The sequence below is a fragment of the Mytilus edulis genome, chromosome 1, assembly GCF_963676685.1.
Source record: "Mytilus edulis chromosome 1, xbMytEdul2.2, whole genome shotgun sequence".
Taxonomy (NCBI): Eukaryota; Metazoa; Mollusca; class Bivalvia; order Mytilida; family Mytilidae; genus Mytilus; species Mytilus edulis.
In genome coordinates this window covers 39,161,397-39,179,109 of record NC_092344.1, presented here as the reverse complement: position 1 = coordinate 39,179,109, position 17,713 = coordinate 39,161,397, and the positions used below count along the sequence as shown (strand labels likewise).

The window sequence follows — 17,713 nt, the reverse complement described above, 5'->3', positions numbered from 1 at the left end:
AACATTGTGTTTTCTCTCTTTAAAACTAATGTTATATTGTATACCTCTATGCTTTTCTCTCTTTAAAACTAATGTTATATTGTATACCTCTATACTTTTCTCTCTTTAAAACTTATGTTATATTGTATACCTCAATACTTTTCTCTCTTTAAAACTAATGTTATATTGTATACCTCTATACTTTTCTCTCTTTAAAACAAATGTTATATTGTATACCTCTATACTTTTCTCTCTTTAAAACTAATGTTATATTGTATACCTCTATACTTTTCTCTCTTTAAAACTCATGTTATATTGTATACCTCTCTACAGATTGATTTCCCTCTAGACAGCTTTACGCATGTAGGCGGCCTAACAAAGAAAGTCGGAGAGGGTTTTCTCGCTACTGCTGTCATAACCTTTGAAAAAAGAGGACTTGTTTCAGTTATCTATAAAGTTCAGTCATCTAAAAATGGAGGTGGAACATCTGGTATTATGATATCACAGGCTTATGTTGAAAGTTCTGGGGCAAATATTGAATGTGCGTCTGTCACAACGACATACGAAGCATCTGAAGTAGATGGAATTGTGGACACTGCATATATAAACATTACCGCAGCTAATCATGGTACTAATGATACAGCAGTAAACACGGACGCCGACAAGATACATATCAATGTCGCTATGGTAGGAGGTGTTGGCTATGCATTAGACGGCCAGCAATACGACGTCGTTATTACTATACACGAACCATCCGGGGGAGGGCATACACAAACACTTACTTACACTATGAGCGGAACTGTTACGTATGACGTAAGTACTATCAAACCTCTCTTTAGTAATCAAATAAAATAAGTAATTTGTTAATGTAGAAATTTTTTTTTTAACCGAAATGAATGATATTCGAGAAATTTTAAATCTTAGTCCGCTTGGGGCTGTTGTCTTTCTATTACGAACCATCTATCTTTTTTTTTTAGCTGGAAAGTGTGCGAGCTTTAATTTATATTGTTTGAATATACTTTTCTAGACTACAGGTTGTGTTATGTATTGGCTGTTTTAAATATTATATGGAAAGAATTTATTAAAGTAATGCATATTATTTTATTCTGTAAGATTTTAATGAAATGCTCTTGATACATCTTAAATTAATGAAATGGTTGGTGTCTAACTTGTCTTATCTTAAATGAATACAAAGCAAAAATAGTAATCCTGCACTTTATATTTAACAAATGGTAGTATTTTTATCTTTGTGTTATTTTCAGACCAACTGTAACCACACTTTTGAGTTGACGAGCGATTGTGGCGACAACCAGGTCATCACGGAAGGTTCAACCTTTGACCTACTTTTGACAATCACCACAGAAAGAGGCTCGAATCCGGAAAGTCTACAAATTGAGTTTCCTATTCCTTCCAATGTTACTGACGGAACGTTTGTTGTCTGTGGCATCGAAGTAGTAAAAATGGGGAAGAACTTAGTATGCTTCAATCCTGTCCAGCTTGTTGATAATGCCAATAAAACACTGTATGTAACTTTAGTTTGAATATTGAACAACGTCCCAATGCTCTAAGCTTTAACATATCATAGAATCTGCGTGTTCAATTTAGATAAAACCCGTTTATTCTAATAACTGATTTCACAGTTTCTTGTTGATTACAGTGATTTGCAAAATTGAAATTAAAGGTAAATTATCATACCATATACAATGTTAATAAATTGTTGGAACTAAGAGGTCAATACTAAATTTAAATAAACTATTAGTCACATGAAATAGGATAGATTAACTTTTGATAAGCTGACAATATAAGTTTAGACTAGAGATCGACTATTTAACTTCAAGGGGGGGGGGGGGGGGGGTTATTACCAAAAAAACAAATTCTGATCCCTAATTTGATGAAAAAATATATTGTCGTCAAGCAGATGACAACAGAAAAAATCTGTATCCAGGTATCCAGATTTTTTCTCATACCTTAAAAAGTGTTAAATTTTGATATTGATATCATCGAAAAACTTAATGAACTTGAAGTTAAATAGTTGCTCCTTTCAGCATATTCCGGACTGAGATTCTTCTTATCGTAACTCTGTTCTCTTTGGAAACTTGCGACATTGTACATGTATAAAGCAGACACCAGCAGACACCAGCAGACACCAGCGCTCATGAACAATTCACTCTAAAACCTAATTTTAAAACTTTAAAAGTAAATACGAGAACATAAATTAAATATAAACATATCATGTGTGAGTGAACTTATGATATAAGTGTTTAGTTTGAACTTTACTTTCAGCCTTAGCGATGGTACTTATGAATACGTTGCTGTGGACATGAAGCCTGCATGTAATATGCCCCTTTTTGATGATGAGGAAGAAGATAAATTGGTACTTCGAATCAAGTCAAAATTTAATGAGGCAATAAATGTAACAAGATCAGAGGACTATTGGTTCGGGATTGGTTCTAAATACACATCCACGCAAATATGGGTAGCTCAGTATCCGCTCTCTGGACAGCCTATAGTATGTTAATTTCTCAATAACATGTAATATGCTGCTATATTTTGAATTCGTTTCTAAGTTGAAAATAATTCTTAATCATTTATATAGATTATATTTCTTGTTTAACTTTGTTTTAACTTTGGCAAATGAGTTTCTCACAATGTTTAGGTTTATTTTAGATTGCACCACACACAAACTCTTAAAATCACAAAACTTAACTTATAGCTCTTCATTTTTTATATAAGCTTTGGATTTCAAATAGTTTGGCCTTGAGCATCACTGAAGAGACATGTATTGTTGAAATGCGCATCTGGTGCAAGAAAATTGGTACCGTTAATTTTATTATCATATAAAATTATTTGAGAATGAATGCAGATAAGACCCATATAATGTAATTTTATTCTTTTATTCACAACATATATGTGGTTTTTTGGCTCTGATTCTGACCAATGCTAATATTGTAAATATATATTTTACATGTGACTATTATTTTTGTTGTTACCAATTATGTAAATCAATTGTATCTGATTGTATGCCCTTCATGGGGCCTGTAATTTGGGAAATAAAAATATTCTATTCTATTCTATTCTATTTTCATACAGTACGACTTCGAAGGTCCAGCTATCATCACGCATGTGAACATTCTTAACAATATCAACGACAACTCCACATTTCCAGGAAACTACTCAATGTCAAGAAGTTTTGATGGTACTAGCTTCGATACACTTCCAGTTGACGTAAGTAGAATAGCTAATTTTTCTCGAAGAAATATTAACTGTTTTTATTGCTGATATTATCTACACCTTCTTAATGGGGGATTAGAAATCCGTGGTACTCGGAAAAAACAACAACGTTAGACCACAAAAGGACAAACTCTGAACTCAGAAAGTGCACTACATACTATGAAATATTCGTGTATGGTGTCTTTGTTTTGAGGAACAAAAAGATTAAAGCCATTGCATATTAGTGACACAATTACTTGCATCCACTTCCTTTGAACTTTGGTAGATAGTTGCCTCACCGGCAATCCTATCTCATTTTCTATTTATAAAAGTAAACTCACGTTAAAGCATGTGAAGACGAAATTTAATTTCACCCAAAATTTAATCATTTAGATTCCGCTTTTGAATTTTCTAATAGGAAGAGCTTTCTAATAAAGGTGTAACCAGAGAGCATGATTCTTTCATTAAAATTACATTCAATGTAAAATATTTTGGTTTGCCCAAACCCTACCCAAACATTGAGACAGTGGGTAGGTAGGTAGACATTTTTTTTTATTATTCTTTTTTGCAAAGAAATTTCAAGTACAATGTATAAGATGTTTATGAGTCTTCATGCCTTTTGTATCTGAATAAAAAATAAATATTTTCACATCATGACAATAAAAGATTTTGAGTAGGCAGCTATTATTTGCGTTGGTAGGGTTAGGGCAAACAAATTTTTTTTATGGCCTTGTATCTGCCTGGACTCGAACCCGGATTCTTAGTGATCCTACTCAACGCTCTCACATGCTGAGCAAAAGAGGTACTTCCCTATCGCAATAGATTACTACTTTTAAAGTATATAAGACTGTAGTACTTACTATTGGGGATTGGTTGTTAGCCTCGTGTGCATTGGCAATTACTGAATGCAAAGTCAAATCCAAAACAATGATAAAATACATCACATATATTGGTAATAATACAGAATAGGTAAAACAAGACTTAATAACTGCATCTAAATAATAATGTTGCATAGCACATAGAAATATAAACGCACAATGACATTTTTAAGATATTTAGTAATATATCGTTTCGCCCCATTTGTAGGTTGGTGCACCAGCGGATAACGGAACTCATTCCATTTATCAATTGACAAGTCCACTGATTGCCAAAAAGGCAGGTCTAATGACAGAAAGCTGTAATTCCATGTGTGGTGTTGATTACGACTTTACCTATGTCTCACGTGAGTTAACTGTTACAGGAACGACCATGTAACTGATAAGTTGGGGTCTGTTTATTTTTTTTTAATTTTCTGATCCCCAATTTCAAACGGATGAAAAACCATATTCTGAATTCTGAATCCAGATTTTCCCAATATCTTTTAGGATTAAATACTAAATAATTTGATTGATAGCGTTGAAAAAATTAAAAAATGTTCGCGCTTTGCTGACTAAGAAAAAAACATATTCCCCTTTTTAGTTAAATGGTTGCTAATGGTTGCTCCTTTAGGCTACAAATAATAGGAAAGAAAATATTTTATATGTATCGATAGGTTCTTTATCAGTTTTCTTTTACAATAAAACATGTCAACTATATTTTGGTTTTCTTCTACGGACACTCCGTTTTGAACAGAATTTGATTTTATTAATGATTATTATTAGTTCTAATATGACGTGCTTCTTTGAACAGAATTTGATTTTATTAATGATTATTATTAGTTCTAATATGACGTGCTTCTTTCGCTTTGTAAACAACACTGTGATAAAATTCTCGATATATCTATACTTAGCGCAGACTACGTGGTGTTCATAATAATGGCTGTTACAATATACTTCCCATGTACAAATCCACATGTATTGAAACCTATTTGCAAACATTAATTTTGCCGATTTTATTGCTTTAACAATCGCAATTATAAAAGAAAAAATCATTTTTATTCTTATTCGGATGCATAATAAAAAGAATTAATGCACAAGACCTCCAAGAAACCAACAAAATAAAAATAATAAAATAAAATTCCGCGAAAGTCTATTAATGTTTTTGGCGCATTTAAGTCATTTCAAAACATGACGTCATACAAATGAAAACGCTAGAGTTGAAAGTTTTCTGTTACGTGAACCATTGAAATGTTGTTTACTATGGTGTTAAAATTGATTATCAAGGTAGGTTTTGTTTGATTTTCTATTCTATTGCATTATTCGTATATTTACTGATTTCAGCAAGGCAACATGGCTGCTCCTTAGTTACGAAATGTCAACTTTGGATTTGTCGGTAGCTTACGAGAAAAAACATGTAAATCAAAATGACAATTGTTGGTTTTGAGAATGAAACAGATTTTTATTTTAGCGGTTGTTCACGAAATAATCCATGCAAGCTACGGATTTATTAGAATGTTTGTGCTTTATCTAACAGGGAGTAAAACAGAACAGCCACACACACACAGCTTTCCCCACCCTCGCTTCAGTTTTTTAATGATCGTATTTGTCCTATTAGAATCGAAATAATTCATGGAAGCAAACGCTCAGGATAAAATTCGAATATCACGGCCCATGCCATGTGTAAATTTCCAATAATCTATGGCTTCCATGAATTATTTCTTAATTTACGTATGATCCTGCTGCATAATTATGACACATCTACCTGACAACATAACTGTAACAGATTAAGATATACATTATATGTCATTACAACGTCATCTGTATCGATGGTTTTGATAGTAATAAGAACGTCTGCTTGATAGTTGTTTGGGGACTCTGAAAAAAATAATGTCACAACAACGTTGATGTCGAATACATAAAAAGAAGGAACGGGAACATCTCATTTGCAATCCGGAATAATATATCGCAGGCAATGCAATGAAATTTGGAAATTGTTTTAAAAGAGGCAGTAAAACATGCGGGGGTTTAACCATAATATGCTGGAAGTAGTTCGTGCTTCATCCTGCTTAATATTTTTTTTTTTTTTTTGCTGAGATATTGGTCTTCACTAGTAAATTAATTTTGTTCTGAAACTGACATTTTTATCTGAACAGGTTGTAAAAGTCGGAACAATTCATAATTAAGAGACATTTTCATTTCTTTGAGTTTAACTAGATATTTGGAGGACTATATACATTTGATTAGATATTTAGAGGACACTTTATATTTGATAACTATTGATATTTTATTATATATTGAGAAAAGTTACAGCTAGTGTTGAAGCTTGGACATCAGATTCCTCAATATCACAATTTTTGATTAAAGGTTGATCAATTCAAAATAAGGTAGAATATATGATATCAGGCAGCATTTCAAAATTGGAAGTAAAGTTTACTTCACCTTAAGTAAAATTCAGAATTGCATCTGAACTGCCTACAATGGTTTGGTTTTTGGACTTCATCAAGTAACCTTTTCATTGTGTTTTGGGGCTAAAGTTACTGTACTAGTTTGTGACATCCATAGACTTTCCGCTTAAGTGTTCACAGAAATAAATATTCCTGATTTGATAAGCATTACTAGCCGACAATAGGTGATTTTTATCCAGAATTGCTATGGAAATTATTTCAATTCAACGTCGACAATGGCAAGATTTCAGCAGTGTGGCCAACAGGTTGCTAGATGATACGTCAAAGGATCAAAGGATTTGCATCCAGATATTTGTAGTACAAGGAAGGCATTTAAAATTCCTAGGAAAACACGACTTCATGTATGCAATAGATGATCAAAGTCTTGAACAATTCTCTCTTGATCATTATTGCGTTCAATCTACATTATGCATTGTTATACTGAAAACTGAAATAACATGTCACAGGACGTTTTTTTTACATTATCAACACAAATGCAGAAAGCTTTATGCAATACTAAATAACAATCATGGGGTTTCGGTTACTGTTGGTTTGAGAGTTCACTGATACTATCGATTTTCCATGGTGCCAGGACAGGCCAAGATGAAAACTATCGAATAATACAATATTTCGTCTACGCTTGTTTATTTTCTATATTCTATATTAATTACTTTCTGTTTGTCGGTCCGCAATTGAAGGCCACTGTCTACATGCCCAAAATAATTAATGGCCCTGTAAAAATATTATTTTACTGTTGTCAAATCTTGCATATGAAAAAAACTTTGAAAATTATTTTATCTTATCTTTTTATGATACCAGTAAAAGACTATATTGACATATTTGGAGACGACAGCGAGCTATTAATAAACAGCATGATTAATGTTTTTGACAACTCCTCTAGTACATGCATGACTCTACCTGTTCAGGGGAACACTCCTCCAGTCTTCTGGGCCAGAATCAATACCACCATCCTAAACATCAACCTACAGAGTTTTACAATTACTGTGGAGGGCGAGGGAATATCATGTGTTCGTCATGGAGCAGACAAGGTCCTGCAGGTATCCGTAAGTTTCTTTAATGCACTTCTATACTTCTTTTTTATAAACTATTTATACATGTAGCTCTTCAGTTAAGTACTCTTATACAAATAGTTTTGTTTCACGACTGATTAAATGGCATATATAGATATTCAATGTACTAGTTATACGTAGATATAAACAAAACATCTTATCAAACAGTGTACTTTAAACCTTTTAAGTATGGAAAGTCTTGTATAAGTTTTATATTTTCACTTTGCATTTGTCGTTCGAAGATCATGCGTAGGAAAGTGTTTTGCCTCTTTAATCTGTATTTCCAAATTAGCTACAGTAACTAAGAAATATTGCCAGTTATAGCACTGCATTTTATAATTGATGTGCTTGTTAAAATAGATTTAGATGTTACAAAATAAATATGACTAAAAATACTTGTGAGTGGTCTTATTAATCGGGTAGAAATTAAACAATTCAAAAATAGCGTTGCCAAAAAAAATTTACTTGTATATTTCATCAATGGTAGCATGATATAAGATTTAATTTCCCTTTGAAAGTGCCCCAATAACCAGATGTTTCTAAGTCAGAACATGGTTGCTATAAGTGAGTTAGTTCAAAAGAACATTAAAATACAATCAAGACAAATTGGAGTTTTAAAAGGATTTATAGTGCAGTTTGATCAAACGTTTTGTATTAGTTGCTGCAAATTAGTAATTACTCATCTTTAGTGTAGATATTTTGTTTTCTTGTGTTTACATCCAATTCTGATGTACACCATATTCCTTCTCATATATAACCATATTCCTTCTCAATGTTCACATTTTAATACAAATTTATATTTGACTAACATGTTCATTGGTTCACACATTAAATAAACCATAATCCAACCTCCTTTTTCTAAAAGAAATAACACTACTGTACACCCTTTGCTCGTCGAGAACACCTTTTTCGAAAATCTATGAGAATGCACATTTTCTGCCTGTGGCATTCATGTATAATATGTTATTCCACCATTTTCTACATTTGAAAATACCTGTACCAAGTCAGGAATATGACAGTTCTTGTCCATTCGTTTTTTATGTGTTTTGTCATTTGATTTTTCCATGTGATTATGGACTTTCCGATTTGATTTTCCTCGGAGTTCAGTATTATTGTGATTTTGCTTTTTATTCAAAAGCAACACAATATTTATCATAATAGTCCAGTCAATCTAGCATAAATTTGACCCTAACCCGAAAGTAAATGCAACAGAAGATTTTTTAGTTTTAATCTTTAGCATTATACCCTAAATATACACAGAAAAAAGTCTCATAAAATCTAACTTGAGGAAGACAAACAAAATCACCATTTAAAATTTCTATGGAGATTTGCATTGAAAAGGGAGATAACTCTTGCAAAAAAGGCAGATATATCAATAAAAATTGATACAAAATTATAACTTTACCGCTTCTATTCATCAGAATGTATTGATTCTTGATTTTTTAGCTGTCTTTAGAGTATAACAAACAACTCTAAAGGTGTTTTTATATATTTCATCAAGCTATTATCTAGACTCGTAATTCATTAGTTGACCATTTATTGAATTTTTCAGCATGTCAAGGGAAAGAATCTCAAATTTGATAAAAATAATTAAGCATGTATTCATCTTTTTGTGGTTTAAAGTTTCTTTAGATAAGTAAGTTGCTGAAAAAATTAATATTCGGATATAAACAATACCAAATTTTCACATATTTTTTCAAAATGGTTACAAAGCTTAAAATTTGCAATTTCTTTCATGAAAAATGCAAAAAAAAAAAAATCTACCCATAAAACTTCGGTTTTGTACATTTCATGAGCAGAAGATTATATAATTTAGTCAAATACAAACTTATAACCACATCAAAGTATCATACTTTACATAAATTCCAAGAAAAACAACCAAAAGCTGACCAAAAAAGACTCATTTTTGCAAGAGTTATCTCCCCTTCCAATGTTAATTTCCATAGGAAATAAAAAATGCTGATTTTGGGTTTTCCTCAAGTTAAATTTTATGCGACTTTTTTCTGTGTATATAAAGGGCATAATGCTATAGATTAGAACTAAGATATTTTCTGTTGCAATTAGTTTGAGGTTAAATCTTAGTTTGACTGGACTATATTTAGAGCATATGTACATATAGTTACATATAGTAAAAGAGAGGCGAAATATGTCTGAAGGATATTCATACTTAATAAGTCGAATATAAATTCACAACGCCACGGCTAAGAAAGAAATGACAAACAGACAAACAATAGTACACGAAACACAATATAGAAAGCTAAAGACTGAGTACCACGAACCTCACCAAAATCTGGGGGTGATCTCAGTTGTTCCTGAACGGTAAGCAGATTATGCTAAACATGTGGTACCCTTCAAATAGTAATACAAATACATTATTGAATCATACAAGTATGTGTCATCCATGGCATTGTCATGAAGTCATATTCAAATTGTTCCAGTTGCTTCCTGCACTTATGAGTAATGGTAAAGACTAGTCGAATCGGAGTCAGAATAAAATGTCTGGATAGAGTGACCGTGATGTCTTCTGCAGACATGTTACTTTGTGAAATGTCACGGGTTTTTTTAAATCTAGCTCAGTGTACATGTTCTATTCCTTCCTTATATGTATGGATAGTTTTAATAATTGTGGTTTATATTATATGTTTCGGAGTTTAGTGTGACGACCATTTTTGCTGAACTACTATTGTTTCGGAGCCAGACAACCCCACTTTAACTTATTATGCCGTAAATTCAAATTTATTTATCTACACAATGGTGTGTAATACGCCTACCTATGATGGAATCATTCAAAGCAGGCCTCCCAAAGCATGTAAAATGTCACTATTTCGTATACCCACAACCTCAGGCATAGATTACCTTAGCAATAAATAATCTATGCCTGAGTTAGAAAAGCCTTAGTAATTCAAAAATTTGTAAACAGTAAATTTATAAATATAACCATATCAATGACAATTCATGTCAGCACAAAAGTGCTGACTACTGGGCTTGTGTAAAGTCACCCATATGAGCCGAATTTCGCCACTTTTGTTTTTACAAAATTACCCAAAACCATTGTTCAAAGCTCAGTTTGAAATTTGTGTTATGCATATTTTTAAAAATACACAATTAGTAATTCCTACTACTTAACCCGATTGTTTATATTCAGATTTCTTACCCAGTGACATCTTCTGTCGGTCGTTTCCATGGTGATGTTAAATTCTGCAAGAATACAATGAGCACTACAGGATCGCCAAACACGTGTACATACACGTGTATGTGTCCAGATACGGCAGAGTGCTCCGAGATCATCATATTTCTGGCAAGTACTGTCACTACCCCGTCCTGGAGTCTGTGTGGACTGACTGCAGAAAACATATAATGATCCAGAGAGACAGAGAGCAAGAAATGATGCAAGTTCGTTTTCTCAAGAATGATGAAAAAAAAATGAAAATTTAAAGAAAAGTTTTTTTTAAATTTATTTTAGATATTGTATTCTCTGCTTTAATGTTGCTTTTGTAAAAGTAAAGACATTTTAGAAAAAATAGTAGTGAAAGCAACTGTTTCTAATAGTTAATGTTATTTCATACATTGTACATTTTCAGAAAAGTTTAGAAAATATTTATAAGAATAATTTAGGTCATTTTTATGCTAGTGATAAAACAATATATAAATATTTCAAAATTATACTTCATTAACTATGTTCAATATATAGATTTTATGTTTAAGGTACATACAGTTTCGTATATGTAAAACATATATTCGATCTACTTTTACTAAATATATTCAACGTACATTTACCAAAGAGAAGAAAACACTTTATTCAATAATTGCTTTGTAATTCTATACCAAGTGAATATCTGTGATAGTTATTTTATTTATGATATTTGATATTTAATGTAAATTGATTATTGTGTTGTATGTTCATAACCCTAATTCATTCCGCCAAGCTTTGCCATTGTCTAGAATTCTTGAAGACGGTTGATATGCGGTCGTTTGACAAACTATGTTGGTACCTGAGCCCCTTTTAAATGAAAATGGTCAAGTACCAAATTAATTTTTTACCAACATTTATTTCAAAGCATGGTCATTTGCGTCTATCTTTACTTAAATTCAGATTTTCTTATTATTTGGCAACTAAGGAGGATTGTCGTCACCAAAACCAAAAATGTACCAGACGAAATGTTTATCTTTCAATCAAATAAAGTCATTTTCAATCAAAAATATTTTTAAAAAAAAAAGATTATTTTTTTTAAATTGCCTTACTTTAAACATATTTTATTTCAAAAAATCATGTACATGACATACACATATAAATACAGTCATACAATAATACTTAGGGATTCGGAAACAAGGTTTCCCTTATATTAATCCGTCTCCCAGTCAAAAAGATAAAAGGAAATATAAATGCAAAAAAAAAGGATGTTTTTCGTCAGATCTTTCCTATATATATATGTACCGGCGGCGGTGAGTGTTTCCAGGACTTTGTCAAGACTGTCTCACCCAATTACGATCCTGACCATGCACGAACGACGCTAATTGCATTCAAATGCAACATAGAAACGCGATATAACTTGATAATATGGATGATATATATAAAATTGTTGAAAAATATTCATATCAGTAATATTTAAACAACTTCTCTCCTTTTTTTTTAATTCTGTGAACGATAGAAATCCAAGGGAAATTGATCCGGTTTTTTTTTTTGTTTTTTTTTTTTAAATATGGTACAGTAAAATTTGAACTAATTGCTGGTTATTTGGATCTTCTACTATTAAAAACATTTTAATTGCTGTAACATGACAAATCAATATTTTCTGAATTTTGGAAACAACGGATCCTTTCCAAATACATTTTGATCAAAAAAGCGACTTTTTAAGTTATGGATGACAATGGCTTACATTTAACCACTATAGTGCTAGTGTAAAACTTAGCTTTGAATTTCATCATTATCATCACATTTCGTTTGAGATTTTGCAGTTGCAATAAAATATTGATCATTATACTATTAGTTTTAAATGTTGTTTAATGTTTTATATTAACATTATCATTTTATTGTCATGCTGCTAGAAAAAAGAAATAAACCTAACCTTTCATTCGTTTTTTAACTTTACAATGAAAGTTTAGTTGAAAGCATATTGAAAATTCAAATTCTACAAATGTAAAATTTCAAGAATTTTAATAGTTTCAACACGGATTTGATTAATTTGATTAGATCAACACATGTATGACTACCATTTGGAAATGTATTGATATTATTGAAAGAAAAAAAAATATATAAAAGTGTTTTGACAGTCATTTTATTTATGAACTATTGATGATCATGGTAATATAGATGAAAAATATAATTATGTTTTTTATATACGAATTTAGATGAATAATATACAGTTAGAAAATGACGAATTGTCTTTCCTATTAAAATGTACAAACATAACTTATATTTCTATTTGAAACTAATATATTAAACACTTAATTTTCGTCAGACGTTTAATATATTCAATTTCAATTCAATTTTCAATTCAATTCAATTCAATTTTTTTTCAATTCAAAGTTTTATTGCCATATAAACTTTACAGTTTGTGACATATAACAACAACAAAAACAAATAAAGACAATAACTAAGTAACTCAATATATATACACAAATTCAGGTAAATATTAAAGGGTCCCCTGTCCTCAGTTCCATTGACTTTTTTATAAAGGATCCTAGTTTATTCACTTGTGTTGGTGTTGATGGGTTAAGTATATATATAACTTTGTCATTGTCAGTGAGATTAGCAAATAAATTACTTTCTCTATCAATGCAATCAAAATATGTTAATCTAATATTTGAATTATGAGAACAATTTATTAGGAAATGTTTCTCATCATCTAGTACTTTACATTTTTTGCAAAGTCTCTCTTCGCGAGGAATTTTAAAATGCCTCCCTTTTTCAATTAATAATGAATGGTCACTGATTCTAAGTTTTGTAATTAATTTTCTAAATTCAAAGTTTGGGTTAGAGAGGTAAGGTTTGATCAATAGATTTGGCTCAAGTGCTTTATAAAAATTTAATTTACTTTTATCATCAATAGATGTTAACTTATTTATCAACAGGTTGTTGTAGTATGAGTTTATTTGGGGTTTAATATAGCTTTTAATATTTTTTAATTGTTTTAAATTATCACAGGTTTTTAGTCTATCTATATCAATGTTAGATTCAGAAAGAATATCTTTTGCAAAAGTGAACCATGAATAGGTGCCACTAGAATCCAAAGTTTTAGTTAATTGAAAAGATTCATGTAATAAGGGATTCAAATTTGAGGTGAAAAGCCTTGCTAAATACATAATAGTTTGGGTTTTTATATGACATTCAATAGGCAGTCTTCCCAATTCGTTCCTTGTACCAAAATTTGAGGCACTCTTGTTAGTGCCAAGGGTAAACTTGCAATACCCAAGATGCAAGTTTTCTATTGGAGTCTTGTCAATAAAATTAAATGGGTCCACAATTTTTCCAGAAACCAAAGCTCTTTTTTTAGCTTTGAAATATGTTATATATGAGTCCAAATATGTTATTTCAGAATTATAAGTCAATATAGGTCTCACTAAGGTGTCAAATAAGTTATTTGACACTCTGATAGGAAGGCTGCCAAGAGAATTAGTATATGTTTTAATAGAGAACAAAACCTTTTTTGCCTTTTTTGTTAATTCAGCTGTACTATGACTAAGATTACCATTTGATTTAATCAGCAGACCCAAGTAAGGATATTCTGAAACATTCTCTATTTTTTTGTTTTTATATACAAGTATAGATGTTTCAGGCTTTTGCTTTGTTGTTAGTACCGGTAATATATAACGGTAAACGTTAGATTTGCTCGATACCTTACACAGATGGATTGTATAAGCAAATGGAGCGATCTTTCTTTCATTTTATTTTTAAAATCGCATTTTGGAATAATGTGAGGGAGATTGCTTGTCTTTAATTTCAATAACTGCAGCAGCAGACAACAAACCTTTGCCTATATATTTGCATATTTTAATATTTTAACTTTTAACTGATCGTTTACCAAACAAAACAAATTTTGCAGGAGATTAATATTATGAACAAACAATTAAGTTATTATTTCACGAAGTGTGCAATATCAAGAAAAATAATATTATTTTTTTACAATGATATTTTTTGTATCTGTGATTATATCTGTGATTATATTTTTCTATGTATTTGTTATATACTGCTGTATCTGTTTTCATATTTTCTAGTTCTGTTTTCAATAAATATATTCTTAAAATTACGCACTATTTTATTTAAGTGGTTTTATTTTGATCCCTGACGAAACTACATTATATGTTGTTGTCTTTTTTTAGTAATCAAATTTTCAAATCAAGGAATTGGTTTATTGATTACACATGGAAAAATGAGACAACAAAAAAGACATGAAAAAATAAGAGCACAAAACAAACATGGAAAATGAAACAACAAAACAGACATTGGTCGCATCTTGCACAATAGTTGTTTAAAGTGGTTATCAAAGGTACCATGATTATAATTTAATAGGCCAGACACGCGCTTCGTCTACATAGGACTCATCAGTGACGCTCCGATCAAAATAGTTACAACGCCAAACAAGTACAAAGTTGAAGAGCATTGAGGACCCAAAATTCATCCTCGTTTATTTGACTCTTGTTAATGATTGTCTCATTGGCAATCAGACCACAAATCCCTATTAACAAGTGGTGAATTAAACTGTCGTATACAGAAATAATTAAGATATATGTATAAAAAAAACTAAAGACTAGTTTAAGAAATGATGGGATGAGCAAGGTTAAATTGACATTGCGTTGTTATTATTTTTAAGATTCATTGATTGTTGGATACTTAACGTCCAGTAGCAAATCGCTCCTGCATGTTCACACTAAATGCATTTTGATGTAAACCTTTATTTGAGCAAAGGTGACCATTTACTCTTTGGTTGAATATATCTATGGGTGATGTGTTCTTTTTATGCCCCACCTACGATAGTAGAGGGGCATTATGTTTTCTGATCTGTATGTCCGTTCTTCCGTCTGTCTGTTCGTCCGTCCGTTCGTCCGTTCGTCCCGCTTCAGGTTAAAGTTTTTGTTCTAGGTAGTTTTTGATGAAGTTGAAGTCCAATCAACTTGAAACGCAGTACACGTGTTCCTTATGATATGATCTTTCTAATGTAAATGCCAAATAAGAGTTTTTACCCCAATTTCACGATCCACTGAACATATAAAGTGATAGTGCGAGTGGGGCATCCGTGTATTGGGGACACATTCTTGTTGTTATATACATTTGTATAATGTAGTTTACAATGAATCTCCAATTGCCGGAATAAAAATAATAAGATATGTGAATTGAAAGAAATAAAATGTGTTGATTTTACTTTTATTAATTACAGCTTGGTCGATACCATTGCATGCGGGCTTTAAGTTGCACCTACTTTTTGATAAAAAAAAAAAAAAACCACACACACACGCACACAAACTCCAAGGTTAAAACTCGTTCAGACAAAGCTGCGCTTGCACTGACTGTTGAAGTTCAATTAAGTACATGCATGAGATATCGCAAGCTTGAGTTTCAAGACACATTAAGGGTTTGTAGCTACTCTTGCTGAGGGCATGCTTTAAGTTCTGCGAATTTACAAGCTCGTATTTCCTATCATGATGTCCTTCATAGGCGCTTGCTGTTCACATGGACGTTATTACGCATACAGTTCCAAGTTGTAAAGTTGAAATCATCCCTTTTTTAGTTGTACGGACGCCATTAGAGTTGTTTGACCGTTATTTTATAGAAATATCTGCTTCACAGATGACGACGGATATGTTTAAATTGTTGTTATTACAATTCCCTCCCCTTTAACCAAAATATGTCCTACCTAATTAGAATTATCACCAAGGTTATACTGACATCAGTAATACGACGGATGCCATGTGTGGATCTGTCTACCCTTCCAGAGCACCTGAGATCATCCCTAGTTTTTGGTGAGATTTCTGTAGCTGATTCTTTAGTTTTAAGTACTGTCGCTTGTTTATCTTTTTCTTTATAAGCCATTGCGTTATCAGTTTATTTTTTACCTTTGAGTTTGAATTTCTCTTCGGTATCTATCGCGTCTCTTTTTCAAGATCTACGTCTAATAAATTATTTAAAAAAAGATAACAGCAATCACAGACACGTGAAAAAAAGATAACAAAAATCATAGACACTTACAAAACACACACCAACTACCAACAACCGACTCCAATGATAAACCCAGATTGAGATAAACGAACAAAGACAAAAACTGAGGTTTCATTTATTTTCGTAGGTACCAATTTTCGTGGATTAAGGAAAACCTGCATGTTCTTGGTTATTTAATTTCGTGGTTTTACCCAAGACTGCATAAAAACCTATAGACAATTTGTTATTCGTTGAGCATTTAATTTCGTGGTTCGCCTGGACCCACAAAATCCACGAACATAGGTATCTCACGAATAAAAATGAATCCACAGAATAACAAAACACGTATTCAAGATGGCTTGACTTGTTTGAAGCATATAATGTGGTGCGTTTAAACGTGTTGTACTTGATTAAACCACCCATTAACCTATCTTAGTTGGCACTGCAATATTCGTTCTATAAGTATGAGATTTGGAGCTGTAAAGACCGGGTGTAATAACTCATTTTCAATGGGAAGTTCCTGTACTAATCCTTGTTTCCACATTGTCAATTTTTACATAGAGGTCGTTTAAAGAGATTGTCTTAAACATGGGCAGTGTACATGCATATGCTCATTGCTTTTAAAATAAACAATTTTCTTTTTAAATTTTCCTCGGAGTTCAGTATTTTTCTGATCTTACTTTTTTTTAGTTTTAAGACTCCTGTTTCAATTCTTCAAATGACTGATAAGGACTTTCCGTTTTATGGAGTTCGGTATTCTTGCAAATTTACTTTACATATCAGTCTAAATTAACTATTTGTCTAAACTGTTAGTCCTTTTTGGGGCATATACACCCTTCATTTGTAATAGGTTTTAGATATCAATATTTATTTTGGCCTCGGGGAAACACCGAAGTGACATTAATTGTCGAACTGCCCATCTGGTGTAGTGAACGCGTTCTACTTGATCTATATCTTTACTAGTGGACTGTAAATCTCCAAGAGTATCGCCAGTCCATTAGTTCAGGATATCGTTTCAGT

General features: G+C 31.6%; 1 protein-coding gene across 2 annotated transcripts in view; it reads left to right on the top strand.

Moving 5' to 3' along the window:
• Positions 1-12,810, top strand: part of LOC139482376 (uncharacterized) — a 36,594-nt gene extending 23,784 nt beyond the window's left edge. Inside the window, exons 6-12 of one of the 2 annotated variants that reach the window (XM_071266240.1) lie at positions 313-792; positions 1,242-1,501; positions 2,263-2,488; positions 3,070-3,204; positions 4,276-4,411; positions 7,310-7,554; positions 10,706-12,810. In XM_071266240.1, coding sequence (XP_071122341.1) covers positions 313-792; positions 1,242-1,501; positions 2,263-2,488; positions 3,070-3,204; positions 4,276-4,411; positions 7,310-7,554; positions 10,706-10,918 — 1,695 coding nt within the window. In that variant the 3' untranslated portion in view covers positions 10,919-12,810. The remainder of the gene's footprint in view (positions 1-312; positions 793-1,241; positions 1,502-2,262; positions 2,489-3,069; positions 3,205-4,275; positions 4,412-7,309; positions 7,555-10,705) is intronic. The other variant, XM_071266247.1, reaches the window with a different exon arrangement.
• Positions 12,811-17,713: the final 4,903 nt, after the last annotated feature.